Source organism: Balaenoptera physalus (assembly GCF_965194825.1).
Source record: "Balaenoptera physalus genome assembly, chromosome: 17".
Classification (NCBI taxonomy): Eukaryota; Metazoa; Chordata; class Mammalia; order Artiodactyla; family Balaenopteridae; genus Balaenoptera; species Balaenoptera physalus.
Window position 1 is genome coordinate 48,881,264 of NC_138895.1, and position 16,729 is coordinate 48,897,992.

Consider the following 16,729-nt stretch of genomic DNA (forward strand, 5'->3'; position numbering starts at 1 on the left):
TTCCAAAAAGTTGCAGAGGGAGAAGCACTCCCAAATTCATTCTACAAAGCCACCATTACCCTGATACCAAAACTAGAAAAAGATATCACACAAAAAAGAAAATTGTAGACCAATATCACTGATGAACGTAGATGCAAAAATCCTCAACAAAATACTAGCAAACAATCCAACAGCACATTAAAAGGATCATACAGCATGATCAAGTGGGATTTATCCCAGGGAAGCAAGGATTCTTCAATATATGCAAATCACTCAATGTGATACACTATATTAACAGATTAAGGAATAAAAACCATATGATCATCTCAATAGATGCAGAAAAAGCTTTTGACAAAATTCAACACCCATTTATGATAAAAACTCTCCAGAAAATGGGCATAGAGGGTACCTACCTCAACTTAATAAAGGCCGTATGTGACAAACCCACAGCAAGCATCATACTCAATGGTGAAAAACTGAAAGCATTTCCACTAAGATCAGGAAGAAGACAAGGATGTCCATTCTCACCACTCTTATTCAACATAGTTTTGGAAGTCCTAGCCACGGCAGTCAGAGACTAAAAAGAAATAAAAGGAATCCAAACTGGAAAAGAAGAAGTAAAACTGTCACTGTTTGCCAAAGACATGATACTATGCATAGAAAATCCTAAAGTTGCCACCAGGAAACTACTAGAACTAATCAATGCATTTGGTAAGGTTGCAGGATACAAAATTAATGCACAGAAATCTCTGGCATTCCTATACACCAACAATGAAAAATCAGAAGGAGAAATTAAGGAAACACTCCCATTTACCATTGCAGCAAAAAGAATAAAATAGCTAGGAATAAATCTGTCTAAGGAGGTGAAAGACTTGTACTCAGAAAACTATAAAAAACTGATGAAGGAAATCAATGATGACATAAACAGAGAAATATACCATGTTCTTGGATTGGAAGAATCAACATTGTGAAACTGACTCTACTCCCCAAAGCAATCTACAAATTCAGTGCAATCCCTATCAAACTACCAGTGGCATTCTTCACAGAATTAGAACAAAAAATCTTACAATTCGTATGGAAACACAAAAGACCCCGAATAGCCAAAGCAATCTTTTTTTTTTTTTAACATCTTCATTGGAGTATAATTGCTTTACAGTGGTGTGTTAGTTTCTGCTTTATAACAAAGTGAATCAGCTATACATATACATGTATCCCCATATCTCTTCCCTCTTGCGTCTCCGTCCCTCCCATCCTCCCTATCGCACCCCTCTAGGTGGTCACAAAGCACCAAGCTGATGTTCCTGTGCTATGTGGCTGCTTCCCACTACCTATCGATTTTACATTTGGTAGTGTATATATGTCCATGCCACTTTCTCACTTTGTCCCAGCTTACCCTTCCCCCTCTCCTTGTCCTCAAGTCCGCCAAAGCAATCTTGAGAAAGAAAAATGGAGTTGGAGGAATCATGCTCCCCAACTTCAAACTATACCACAAAGCTACAGTAATCAAGACAGTATGGTACTGGTACAAAAACAGAAATATAGATCAATGGTACAGGATAGAATGCCCAGAGATAAACCCACGCACATATGGACACCTAATTTACAACAAAGGAGGCAAGAACATACAATGGAGAAAAGACAGCCTCTTCGATAAGCGGTGCTGGGAAAACTGGACAGCTACATACAAAAGATGAAATTAGAACACTCCATAACACCAAACACAAAAATAAACTCAAAATGGATTAAAGACCTACATGTAAGACCAGACACTGTAAAACTCTTAGAGGAAAACATAGGCCGAACACTTTATGACATAAATCACAGCAAGATCCTTTTTTGACCCACCTCCAAGAGAAATGGAAATAAAAATAAACAAATGACACCTAATGAAACTGAAAAGCTTTTGCACAGCAAAGGAAACCATAAACAAGACCAAAAGACAACCTTCACAATGGGAGAAAATGTTTGCAAAGGAAGCAACTGACAAAGGATTAATCTCCAAAATATACAAGCAGCTCAGGCTGCTCAATATCAGTAAAACAAAAAACCCAATCCAAAAATGGGCTGAAGCTCTAAATAGACATTTTTCCAAAGAAGATATACAGATTGCCAACAAACACATGAAAGGATGCTCAACATCACTAATCATTAGAGAAACACAAATCAAAACTACAGTGAGTAGTTGGTCACACTGGGCAGAATGGCCATCATCAAAAAATCAACAAACAACAAATGCTGGAGAGGGTTTGGAGGAAAGGGAACCCTCTTGCACTGTTGGTGGGAATGTAAATTGATACAACCACTATGGAAAACAGTATAGAGGTTCCTTAAAAAACTAAAAATAGAACTACCATATGACCCAGCAATCCCACTAGGCATATACCCTGAGAAAACCATAATTCAAAAAGAGACATGCACCCCAACGTTCATTGCAGCACTATTTACAATAACCAGGACATGGAAGCAACCTAAATGTCCATCGACAGATGAATTGATAAAGAAGATGTGGCACATATATACAATGGAATATTAGCCATAAAAAGAAATGAAATTGAGTTATTTGTAGTGAGGTGGATAGACCTAGAGTCTGTCATACAGAGTGAAGTAAATCAGAAAGAGAAAAACAAATACTGTATGCTACCACATATATATATATAATCTAAAAAAAAGTGGTGGTGATGAACCTAGTTGCAGGATGGGAATAAAGAGGTAGACATATAGAGAATGGACTTGATGACACGGGGTGGGAGGGTGAAGCTGGGGCGAAGTGAGAGTAGCTTCAACATATATACACTACCGAATGTAAAATAGTTGGCTGGTGGGAAGCAGCAGCAAAGCACAGGGAGATCAGCTCGGTGCTTTGGGATGACCTAGAGGGGTGGGATAGGGAGGATGGGAGGGAGGCTCAAGAGGGAGGGGATATGGGGACATGTGTATGCATATGGCTGATTCGCTTTGTTGTGCAACAGAAACTAACACGGTATTTTGAAGCAATTATATTCCAATAAAGTTTTATTAAAAAAAAATATATAAAATATATATATATAGTTAAGTTAAAGGTGGGGATAGATAAATTCATAAAGACTAATTCACCAGTAAGATGTTGCGTTACCTACCAATATTCATATTAGGTTGGAAGGCCCAGAGTTAATTATTAGGCCATCTCATAGATAGCATGAATAGGAATAGGCTTTGTCAGGGAGAGTTATTCCCTCCAGTTCTGGATGGACAGAAATAGAAAAGATCTGTGGTGTTGTTTTCCATGATGTTGGCTCAGGAGTCTTGCCTTTGACTGCAGTCTTAGCTGCGAGCTCTGACGAGGTGGACCACATCTCTTGTCTGATCCTTGCCAGAGCAAGGACCCAGAAGTCTTGCCCGCGTACACCTTCAACCACTGCTTACAGCTACTACCACTCCCACCACAGTTCAGCTGTTTATACGAAATACGTATTAACCTATATGGAATCATCATCTTTACCCTAATCTTCAGCTGTTTCTGTTAATGGTACTGTTTGCTTGTATTGGTGTGAAATTTGCAATCTTCAAATGTTTTTATGTTTTTATTAAAGAAAAAAAAAAATACCAAAATTAAAAAAAAAAGGGAAGCTTGTTTTTTTTCCAACTATAAAGTAACTAAAGAAATGATTCAAGGCACTTTCTTGCATAAATATCTATTTTTATTATTTTTTTGTATCTCTCAAAGGTACATTTTGATAAGCTGAATACTTTCTATAATAAAATTGATTGCTTTAATTTAGTTTGTGGATGATCTGCATTAAGTGCTTTTTATCATTATTATTATAACTTCATAGTCAGTTTAATATAGTGAGAATAGTTTTGGCTGTAACAGAAACAGAATTCTGTTCTTGGATCTGGCTTTGTATGTAACACTAAGTACGTCATTTTTCTTCCATATGTACTTCATTTACTGCAGTGTTTCTATTACATTTCAGACTTTCATATGGTCGGTAGTATCTGTAGCCTAGAAGAACAGTTAGCAAGTACGCTAATTGCACTTTTGTGGTATGCTCTATTCTCCAGGCTTACTATTTATTGATTTAATTGAGGCCTTCTGCTTAATCAGAGGTTTTTATCCACATGGGACTATTTGATAAGCATGGCATAAAATGCAAGATATATGAAATGTAAACAGTGTTCATAGTATAAGGACCTATAATCAAGCCAGACCTCTAGTCATTTGAAAATAGTACAACTGCCTGAGAAGTAGTTTTCTGTTTGATCTTTTTTGCTATGGACATTTAAAAATACCATCTTTATTGTAGCATCCACATGCTAATATTGATTATGATAGCTTGTCTCTTTCTTCCCCTTTTGCTGTCCTTCCCCTTCCCCTGCCATTTTGGCTCTCCCTTTTTGTACATCTTATTCTGGTTCTTTCTTTTCCTTGCTGAATATCTTTCTTCTTACTTTTCTTGATTTTCTTAATTCTGACTTTCTTTTTTAGACTAATCTAAGTCAGACCATACTGAGTGTTCTGCTGAAGCAGCTGGAAATAATCTCTTAGCTTTTGCATTCTTTGGCCACCACAGTTTGGGAAATATGGATTGTATGCCTTTGTAGGCATGTTCTGTTCAGGATATTCCTGAGGTCTTGCAGCCAGTCCTTTTCTGTTCCATTTGTGGCAGATGATTGTTCTTTGAGAGAAATTACGAATTTTAGTATATGTTTTCTTCACAACCCAAAAGGTTGTATATTGTTAACGATTTTAAACAGCTACTACAGTAAACTCATCTGTGGGGGAAGAGGGAGTAAAATTTAATATAAATTAATGGGGCCATCAAGAACACCTTTTCATTCCAAATAATTTTTAGAAAAAGACATTAAATTAGCCAGTGACTTATGGAAAAATTGTTGAGCTTTATATCATGAGAACATGTGGTAAAATTTTCTTATTCAGTATAGAGAAAAGAATCAGAATTAATATACCTTTTTACCTTTTATTGTTTTCTGAGAATACTTAGCTTTAGATTCCATTAGGAAGTAGAAGTTTTACACAAGTGTGAAATTATTATTTCTCAAGTAATTCCACTATAGAAATTATTAAAATTAAAAAGTACCTAGAATAGAAAGTTGAAGTGTCCTTACGTATTAATCAGTTACTGGGGTTTTTCTTTCTTTATCATTGCAGCCATTATTTTCTTCACCATTGCAGCCATTAAGCTGACATTAAGCTGACAGCCTAAAGTGCTATTGTGTGTTTGTATGTGTGTGTGTGTGTGTGTGTGTGTGTGTGTGTGTGTGTTGTATTTAATTATTACTAATTGTGTAAATTCAAGTAACTTTGAGAATTTGTTACTGCCTTTCTGATATCCTTCAATATATTTGTAAACAACAATGCAGTGTTGAAACCCCAGGGCTGAAAATCACTTGGGAGAAAGATGTAGTAGTATCAGATCATGAAATTAGATAAACATACTGCTTCAATATTACTTATATATAATTAATATCACATGTTTTCATGTTGAGTGGAGTTTTTTTTCATTGCCATTTTAATTGTCTATACAGAGAACTACTTATTGGGATATAAAGGATATAGTTAAGAAAAGCATTAACTATTTCTATTTTAAACAAATTTTTCCTTGTCCTCATTTATGGTCTTATCTTAATTTGTCTCTATCCCATTATTCAAAAATTTTTCCTTAAAGCTGAAGTTGCATACAGATCTACTGTATACCTCATGAATCTATTTCTTTTACAGTTAATCAGGCAGCAAAAGAAGACACCATGGTTCTGAAGATTGGCTCTGTTGCTATGGCTCCCCAGGCTGACAATCCCCTTGGCAGATCTGTCCTCAGGAAAGATATTTACCAGTAAGTTTATTTTCTTATGTTCAATCTTGCAACAATTTCATACTGCAAAGAAGTACACTGATCAATAAAACTTGCTCAGTGTGGCCTGTAGAAATACTTTTCATTCGGGATCTTTTGATATTTAAAACCAGGTTTTTCTGATTTTCTTCAGTTGTGGGTTTTTAAATTCATTCAGACAAATCAAGTATTTCTGTGAAGTGTTGATGAATAACAGAATGTAAGTACCAAGTCACCATAAAACTGAAGAAGCGCAGTTTGGAAAATTTTAGCAGACTTTAAGTTTGACCAAATTTCTAATTACATGAGAAAATTAGGTCCTCTCTAGAACTACCACATCCTAATATAGTCATATTGTATCAAAATGAAGCATTTTCTTAACTTAACTATAAGCCATTATTTGAAATGTACGACTGTGCGTGTCATATGGATCAAAGCTGTAAAGAAAAGCAAACTTCTAAGGAGAAATTTCACAGTAAACACTTTCTGTGAAAATGCCATGCTCTGGATTTTGTCACTGACTATTTGCAAACCACACCAAGCATATATGGACAGCTAAACTGGTGAACACATGTAATCAACATGATAAAAATAATATATCATTCGTACTGAAGTTGGCACTGCTGCCAGACATAAAAGTACAGTTGCAAATAATGCCAAGTGAGAAAAGTCACAGAAATACAGATGAACAAGTGTCTTATTTTTCCTGCTGGTCTGTTTTTCAGATGTTGTAGTCTCTCACTCTTATCAGAAATAAATTTCTACTGTTCTCCAATAAATGTTACTGCTGAGAAAGATTCTGATTTTTGTAATGCATTTACCACCTAGAGGATGACAGCTATTTTTACTTTAAGTGGACCTAGGTATTTTGTTTTCTCAATATTTTCTGTTATTTGTCTTGACATTTTTTGCCTTTGAATTGTATATCTTGCTTTCCTTCTTGTATTACTTTTTCTGGTAGCTTATAGTATTCATCCCTTAAGTAAGTTTTTATTTTGCTAACTTATGTAAAATTTAAGGATGTCAAAACTGACGTAGGCCTTAGGAATCATCTGATCCAACTTCCTTATTTTATAGATTAGGAAACTGAGGAGTCAAAAGGATAATTGTCTCTAGTCAAGTAATGACAGAGCCAAGATCACAACTCATATTTTGACTTCCTCAGTATCTAGAGAAAGGATTACAGCAGAATCCTTTCTGGGTGAAAACAATTTAATTTTCTAACATTTGGAAATTCTTTTAGGTATATTTATCTTTTGTTTTCCACTTCAGAGCTAAGTAGTCCTCAAAGAGTTTCCTAATTTCCTTTTGGTGAAAGAAATATGTTTCATATTAAAAGACCCTATCACCATCAATAAAGTGAACCACTAAGATACTTCCTCTCCTCCTCTACCCTTTCCCCTTTCTGGCTCTTCAGCAGTCATTTGTGGAGATGTGGCTCTCCTATGCCCCTTTCATTGCTTCCTCCCCTTTGTCCTTCTTGAACTTTTTTTCCCTCAGTCTCTCTTCTTATTCACTTCTCTATATTTTTTCAGACCTTATTTTTCCTTCCCTTTCTGTATCTTTCTTCATTGTTTACCTTTTCCCTTTTCATATTTTTTCTTTCTTTACTTTCTACCTTCTTTCCCTGTATCTCATTTCATTCCATTTCACTATTTTAATAGTTTGACTTATTTTATAGAATATAGAAATATAATGCCAAAAAATAAAGTCTAAAAATGTACATTATCTCTTTAGATCTTCAGTGCCTTACATCCTGCCTCACACAAAATACATATAAATATGTACACAAAAAGTACATAATAGCTATTTTATGTTTACAGAATAAATGCCCTTACTTTCTTTTTCTAATTGACAAAACTGAGGCACACAGAATTTTTATGTGTTTTTCCAAAAGCATATACTTATCTAATGGCAGAGCATTTCAGAATCTATTTCTTTAGAATTCTCTTCAGTTATTTTTAAATTCATATTTCTATCGTTTAGTCCCTCCCCCTGATTATGTGATTTAGTAATTTCATTCTCCTGCTCCCTTTCCATATGTTTTTACTTCCTCTTTCTTTTAATCTGCCTTTTGTGTTTCTTCTTTCTGTCTTGTTTTTTCTAACTTCCTCAGTGTGATAAATGGCATCTATAAAAAACCCACAGCTAATATAGTTCATAGTCAGAGACTGGGTGCTTTCCCCTTAAGATCAGGAGCAAGACAAGATATCTGCTCTCACCACTTCTATTTAGCATTGTATTAGAGGTTCTAACCAGGGCAGTTGGGCAAGAAAATGAAATAAAAGGTACCCAGATGGTAAGGAAGAAATAAAACTGTGTCTTTTTGCAGATGACATGACCTTGTATATAGAATATCCTAAGGTAGCCTCTGGAAAACTTTTGGGCCAATAAACTAGTTCAGCAAGGTTGCAGGATAAAAAAATCAATATATAGTTAACCCTTGAGCAACACAGGTTTGAACTGCATGGGTCCACTTATATGTGGATTTTTTTCAATAGTAAATACTACACAGCCCATGGTTGGTTGAATCCGTGGATACAGAACCATGGATATTGAGGGCTGACTCTAAGGGACTTGAGTATCTATGGATTTTGGTATTCCCGGTGGGTCCTGGAACCATTCCCCCACAGATACCAAGGAACGACTGTGTAAATATCAGTTCACAATAACAATAAGCAATGAACTCTTTAAAAGTGAAATTAAGAAAACAATTCCATTTATAATAGCATCAAAGAGCATTAAATACTTACAAATAAATTTACCAAAATAAATATACAACTTACACTGTAAAAACTACAAAAGTTGTTGAAAGAAATTAAAGAAGATCTAAATACACAGAATTATATCCCAATTACATAGATCAGAAGACTTAGTATTGTTAGATGTCAGTACTCCTCAAAATGATCTGCAGATTCAACATAATCCACATCAAAATTCCAGCTGGCTTTGTAGAAATTGGCAAAGTTTCTATATGGAAAATTATTCATATGGAATTTCAAGGGACCCAGAATAGCCAAAACAATCTTGGAAAAGAACAAAGTTGGAGGATTCACACTTCCAGATTTCAAAATTTATGACAAAACAACAATAATCAAGCTAGTGGAGTACTGATATGAAGGTAGACATACAGATCAATAATAGAATTGAGAGTCCAGAAATAAACCATCACATTTACTATCAACTGGTTTTTAATAAAGGAGCCAAGACAATTCAGTGGTAAAGAATAGTTTTTCAACAAATGGTACTCAGAAATCTGGATATCCACATGAAATTGGACCCTTACCTGACATTATATACAAAAATTAAGTCAAATGGATCAGAGACGTACAATTAAGAGCTAAAATTCTGAAACTTATAGAAGGAAGCATAGGAGTAAATCTTTGTGACCTCCGATTAGATAATGGTTTCTTAGAAATGACACCAAAGGCATGGGGACAAAAGAAAAAATAGATAAAATGAACTGTATCAATATTATAAACTTTTGTGCTGCAAAGGACTCTATCAAGAAAGTGACAATACACAGAATGGGAGAAAATATTTACAAATCACCTATCTGATAAGAGATTTATATCCAGAATAGGTAAAAAACTCTTACAACTCAATAACTGAAGGACAACCAGTTAAAAAATGTGCAAAGGATTTGAATATATATGCAAAGAAGATATAAAAATGGCTAATAAGCGCATGTAAAGGTGTTCAACCCAATTAGTCATTAGGGAAATACAAGTCAAAATGACACCCACTAGCATGGTTATAATATAAAAGGCAACAGATGTGGAGAAATTGGAACCCTCACACATTTCTAGTGGGAATGTAAAATGGTGCATCTACTGTGGAAAACTGGCAATTTCTCATAAGGTTAAACATAGAGTTACCGTATGATGCAGGAATTTAACTCCTAGTAATGTACACAAGAGAATTGAAACATATATCCATACAAAAGCATGCACACCAATGTTCATAGCAGCACTATTCATAATAGCCAAAAAGTCAAAACTACACAAAGGTTTATCAACTGATGAATGGTTAAGCATAGCGTGTTATGCCCATAAAATAGAAAATTATTCTGCCATGGAAAGGGATGAAGTATATGCTATAATATGGATCGATGTTGGAAAAATGCAAAGTGAAAGAAGCCAAACACAAAGAGCCACATATTATATGATTCTATCTATATGAAATTTCCAGAGCAGACAAATACATAGAGACAGAAAGTAGAATAGTGTTAACTAGGAGGGGAAAAAAGAATGACTGCTAATGGGTATAGGATTTCTTTTGGGGGTGATAAAAATGTTCTAGTATCAGATAGTAGTGAGGTACAATGAATGATATATAATGAGTAAAATGAGAGTATACAAAATAAAACACTGAATTGTACACCTCAAAAGGATAAACTTTATGGGATGTCAGTTATATCTCAACAAAACTGATTTAAGAAAAAAAATATTACTTGATGTCACAAAAAGGTCCAGAGGAACTAAATTTCAGAGAGAAAAACACCCTTTCTAGGTAAGTGGACACTGGGTACTCTTTTTTTTTTTACATCTTTATTGGAGTATAATTGCTTTACAGTGGTGTGTGAGTTTCTGCTGTATAACAAAGTGAATCAGCTATATGTATATATGTATCCCCATATCTCCTCCCTCTTGCACCTCCCTCCCACCCTCCCTATCCCACCCCTCTAGGTGGTCACAAAGCACTGAGCTGATCTCCCTGTGCTATGCAGCCGTTTCCCACTAGCTATCTATTTTACATTTGACACTGGGTACTCTTTTCAGCTCTGGAATTATTTGCCTTATCTGGCTATAAGCGAGAGATTTTGTTGTGGGAAGTAGAAATCAAGGGACATTTATCAGTCACGTAGGCTAGAGTGACATATTGGAATCTGGAGAAGCCTCAAACATACAGTCAGTCCTCTGCAGTGCTTTTTTCTGTGTGTCAAGTGTGGAAGGGGAGCTGGCAAGAAGAAATTGAGTTTCTCAAAGTTTCACATTCCTTAAAGGACAAAGCCATGCTAGAGGTGCACTGTTCCGTACAGTAGACACTGACTACATGTGACTGTTCTGCTTTTGAAATGTGGCAATCCAAATTGAGATATTCTGTAAGTATAAAAGATACTGAAGATTTTGAAGAATTAAGAAGAAAATAAAATATCTCATTAATAATCTTTATATCGATTATATATTACAGTGACCATATTTTAGATATATTGAGTTAAATATATTCTTACAACTGTTTTTCACTGTTGTTTTCAATCCTTTTATCAGTGTAACTGCCAGCAAATTTTCATTTACATAAGTGGCTCCCAATTGTGGTTTGCATTATATTTCTATTGAACAGTACAACATTGTAGGGAAAGGCCTGCAACAAACACAGGACGTCTCACCCTTGAGACGTTTGAATCCAAAGGTGAATTGGGTTTAGTTAGAGTTGCAAGCCAACCCCAACCTAGCTCAGTTCACGACTGGTTGGAAATGATCCACCCCTTATCCGTGCTGCCTGGTGAGAATAGATGTGCCTTCTCTGGGAGAAAATAACATTGACTTCTGTTTCTGTAGCCTTTTTTATACATGGTGTCTGATACATGATAAAAAAGAAAAAAGATATCCAAAAAGCAGGAAGATTTGACCCATTATCAGGAGAAAATTTAGCTAGTAGAAAAGGCCCGCAGATGACTGAGATTTGAAATTAGTAGACAGGAGTTTGAAATAATTGTTATTAATACTGTAAAGAAAAATGTTGAAAAAATGGAAGATTTCATAGGAATGAGCTCTATTTAAATTAGATCCTAAAACTGAATAATACAGTATCTGAAATTAAGGACTCATTGGATAGCTATAACTGCAGATGGACAAAGCAAAAGATAGGATTAGTGAACTTAGAGATAGCTTCAGAGAAATTATCTAAACTGAAGCACAGAGAGGGAAGAAAAAGATTAGAAAAGGAAAAAGGAGCAAGAAAGAGAACAAATGGAAAACATGTGGGGCACTGTCAAATGGTCTAACGTGTAATGAGAGTACAAGAAGTAGAAGAAAGATTGAATGGAATAAAATGAGTAATTAAAGAGATAGACCTTGAGACTTCTCTAAATTTATCAAGAGTCATTAACTAGCAGACTCAAGAAGCCTATCCTCAGTACAAGCAAGATAAGTGCAAAGAAAACTACACCTAGGTACATGTTCAAATGATTGAAAATCAAAGATAGAAGATAAAGGGACTCCTCCCTGATGGGCTGAGGCAGGATGTTGAGCAAAGACAGAGAAAATGCAACAGGATCTGCATCCCCCAACACAGGTTTCAAGGCCTAAGACAGATCTCCGGAGAGATGAGATGCTTTTGTCTTTCCTGAAGTTTGAGAAAAATCTTAAATGCAGCCAGTTAAAAAAAAAAAAAGACATATTACCTTTGAAGGAAAACAGGAAGACCAAAATAACTGAACACCTTAAATTTGAAGATGAGAAAAGTCCTAGTTGATGTGCGGCCATTCTTCAAATACTTGGCTTATCATGTGTCATTCCTTCTGAAGCTAAGAATAGACCTAGGACCATTAAATTTGTGGATATTATAATGACATTAATTGCAGCTCAGTGAAATAAACGTCTTTCAGATTATAAAAGTCTAATCATAAATGGGACTATTTGTTCATTAGTCATTATTTGACAAATGTTTATCGGGAGCCTACTGTGCATCAGGCACTATTCTAGATATTGAGTATAGATCAATGAACAAGACAAAGAAAAATCCCTGGTCTTAAATTTAATGGAGGAGAAGGACAGTTATTTATAAATAAATAAAGAAAGAATCTGGTCTATTAGACTATAAGAAATGCTGTGGAGGCAGTACAGCAGGGAGGAAGATAGGAAATGGGAAGCTAGAGGTGGACAGCATGGCCCTAATCAGAGGACATCTCACCAAGAGAGCACAGGATCCTGAAGCAGGAGTGTGCCCAAGAAGCCAATGGCAGCTGAAACAGTGTGTGCCCAGGGAAAGTAGTAGGCTGTGAGGTGAGAGACACTATGGAGGAACCTCATAGACCATTGTGAGGACGTTGGCTGTTATTTTGAGTGAGATGTAGTTGTGGGGAAAATAATTTACACATGCCCAGTTTTGAAATACTGCTTCTGTTGTTTACTAAATATCTATCTACAGAAGTGAAGGGCTCACCAGCAGGGACTAAAGATAGACAAAGATAGAAAAGGGGTGAAATATATATTTAAAAACAAAGGAAGTCACAGTTCAAAAGAGCCAATGGGAGTTTGATATTGATCTCTAAAGGTTAAGGATTATTTCTATTATTTGTGTCAACTGAATGTGTGATATGAAGTTTTTTTGATTATTAAGGGGTTGATTTCTTCATCAAATGAGAAACTCTAAGAGGGTTTGAGCAGAGAAGTGGCATGATTCAATTTATATTTGAACACATAATTCAGGCCAATATGTGAAGAATAGACTGTAGGCAGGGAAGGGCACGGGCTTGTGACTACTGCAATAATCTTGGCAGGAGATGATGGTGGTTTGGCCCACAGTTGTGGCTGTGGAGGTGGTGAGAAGTGGTCAGATTTTGGAGATGTTTTAGAGGTAGAGCCAAGAGAATTTGCAGATGGATTGCACATGGGGTTTGAGACGAAGGAGATAAGGATAATTCAGTTGTGTGACATAAGCAACTAGAAGGATGACATTAACCGAGGGAAGGAAAGACTGTGGGAGGATTTAGTTTAGGGGATGGGCAGGCGGAGTTCAGGAGTTTATTTTTGAAAATGTTGACTGTCTCAGGAGGTACTGAGCTACCCATTGCTGATGTAGCAAAGGCTGATCAACTACATGGAAGGCTTAGAGAGGGTTATGATTTATGTTGAATTAGACTAGTGCTTCTTTTTTTTTTTTTTTTAAATTTATTTATTTATTTATTTTTTGGCTGTGTTGGGTCTTCGTTTCTGTGCGAGGGCTTTCTCCAGTTGCGGCGAGCGGGGGCCACTCTTCATCGCGGTGCGCGGGCCTCTCACTGTCGCGGCCTCTCCTGTTGCGGAGCACAGGCTCCAGACGCGCAGGCTCAGCAATTGTGGCTCACGGGCCCAGTCGCTCCGCGGCATGTGGGATCTTCCCAGACCAGGGCTCGAACCCGTGTCCCCTGCATTGGCAGGCAGATTCTCAACCACTGCGCCACCAGGGAAGCCCTAGACTAGTGCTTCTTAAATTTAATGTGCATATAGATCACCTGGAGATCTTTTTAAAATGCAGGTTTTGACTTGGGAGGTATGGAATGAGGCCTGAAATTCCACATTTCTACCAAGAGTGATTGGGTATGACACTGATACTGGATCATACTGATGTGCTGCTTCAAGGACCACACCTCGTGTAGCATAATTAGATCAATGGTTTACAAGTTTTGAACAAAGAGGATTTTTTTAAAAATACATTTTTTTTAAAGAATTTTATTTATTTATTTATTTACTTATGGCTGTGTTGGGTCTTTGTTTCTGTGCAAGGGCTTTCTCTAATTGTGGCAAGTGGGGGCCGCTCTTCATCGCGGTGCGTGGGCCTCTCACTGTCGTGGCCTCTCTTGTTGAGGAGCACAGGCTCCAGACGCGCAGGCTCAGTAGTTGTGGCTCACGAGCCTAGTTGCTCCGTGGCATGTGGGATCTTCCCAGACCAGGGCTCGAACCCGTGTCCCCTGCATTGGCAGGCAGATTCTCAACCACTGCGCCACCAGGGAAGCCCCAAAAATACATTTTTAATAAATGTTAATAATTTTAATGCTAAAAACTCAAGCATTATGAAAGGCTCTACCACAAAAAGTGAGTATCCTTCACTCCCATGCTTTCCCACCCACTCCATAACAAAATCACTCAGTGGAGTCTTTTTTTAACTTCATAATTTTTACAAACTTTCAGTTGATAGTTGTTACTTTTAGAATCTTTGACTCAGGAAATGTAAAATAATAAAACTTTTATTAAGTTACTAACACCTTATATGAATTCATACTTTATTCTTCTTCTAAAAAAAATCTGATCCACTAGAAAACAACAGAACATATATAACATATTTATTCAGTGTTCATGCCCAGCTGTATATAGTCATGAGCTCCTTTCTTAACTATCTATGCTCTTTACCTGCTTCCTCCTTGCCTACTGATCTAACTATCTTACATCTGCTTGTTCCTGGACAAGACAATCTCCCAGTTGACTTTCAACTCAATCTGAGATGTTCCTATTCTATGATGTGTTCAACCATTTCCCTGACTTATACCGAAGTTCTGAAGCACAGACAGTCTGGCCTAATATTAAGATTTTTCCTTTATCTTGCAAAACCTCTTTTCCTGAGAGATGATTCAGGTTCTTGTCTCAAGCTAAAAGAGAAGCAGGAAAAACAGTTAAGGATAAACGATTATAAAGGCAGACTTTTTAAAATGTTACCTATGCTAGACTGATTTAAGGAAATTACAATAATATAGGGATTATAAAGAAGTATAATTAAAATGTTTAAATGTGTTTGTAACTTAAACATATTAAGAATTTAATAAATTTGCTTATTCTTTTCTTATATAAATGGATTATATATTGTTTAGAAACTTTATGTTCTACAAATTCTGGTACATTATCTGCAGCTCATTAATTATAGTGTTTACGATTGTTTATTAAAAAATGGAAATAGGTCTCAGTCAGGATCTTAACCATTTTATAGGATAACTGCTATAAGAAAAATTACATTGGATTTATATTATTTATCTTCCTAAGCCTTTTCTAAAAATTTCTTTGACTGTGATCCTGAATTCTATCTGTAAGTAGTTGACTTGGTTTTTGTTTTAAATAATTTTTCAAAAATAGCTTTCCATATGAGAAGTAGAATAAATAGCCCTATATCAGTCATTAGAACAGTAGGTATCTTTGAGCCATTTATGCCATTCCATTACATGTCTGCATGCATTAATTCATTCACTACTTTAATTCATTTATTAAATATACATTGATTAATTATTTCAGTTATTTAACAGATATTTATTGAGTGCCAACAATGTATTTGATGCCAACGATAGATATTTTTGATTAGAACTCATGGTACCTCCCTCCATGGAACTTAAAACCTCAACCACATCATTTGAGTCAGTGAAATTACATTGTGAAGCTCTGCTAGATTTGATAACATTAATAATTTAATAATTTTACTTTGTCTATAACACCTCCCACAATGCCTAGATTGATGAAATAAGCAAAATCAGAAGTTATGAACTTGTGCCCTAAACTTTATTTCATGGTCCCATTTTTATTGTAAGTGTCCTTATAGCATTCTGTCCTGCATCTTTTGAAAATTATTATGCGAGGAAAGAATGATTCCAGAAGTTCCATCTAGTTTTGTAGTTTTCACAGGAAGGAATAGAGAAAAGTGTTCTTTAATTCTGTTCAAATTTTTTTCTTTTTAAAAGTAGCCAAGGGAATAGAAATGTTAATGTTAATTATTCATGAGGCTATATAAGTAAAATATATCACTTTTTCAGTACATTTTAAGTACCTTTAAAAAAATTTTTTTGTATTCCAAGTTTTAAAAAAATATTGTTTACAGTTTAGTTTATCATTATTCAGTCATCTTGTTATCAAATTAAAATATGAAAAGTTAAAATATGAATAAAAAATAATTTACAAGTCAATTGGTAGAATTACTTTTTAAATATCAAATCTACCTTTATTTTAATTATTAATAAACCAGTATTATTAAAATTTTTTAAATAAAAGTGTAATATAGTGTTTATTTTAAAAAAATAAATAATCAAAGTGTGTGTGCATAGAAAATGGAATTCCAATGCTTACTCTGAGTGCTGATTGCTCCCTTACTTTATTGCCATTGTTAATAGTTAGGTTGACACTCTTTTAGACCATTTGTGTGTGTGTGTGTGTATGTGTGTTGTGTGTGTGACTGTCTCTGTC

General features: G+C 35.5%; 1 protein-coding gene across 12 annotated transcripts in view; it reads left to right on the forward strand.

Moving 5' to 3' along the window:
- Positions 1–16,729, forward strand: part of VPS13B (vacuolar protein sorting 13 homolog B) — a 763,196-nt gene that overhangs the window by 414,557 nt on the left and 331,910 nt on the right. For all 12 annotated transcript variants that reach the window (XM_082432674.1, XM_082432665.1, XM_082432664.1 and 9 more), the window contains one exon: positions 5,699–5,810. In XM_082432674.1, coding sequence (XP_082288800.1) covers positions 5,699–5,810 — 112 coding nt within the window. The remainder of the gene's footprint in view (positions 1–5,698; positions 5,811–16,729) is intronic.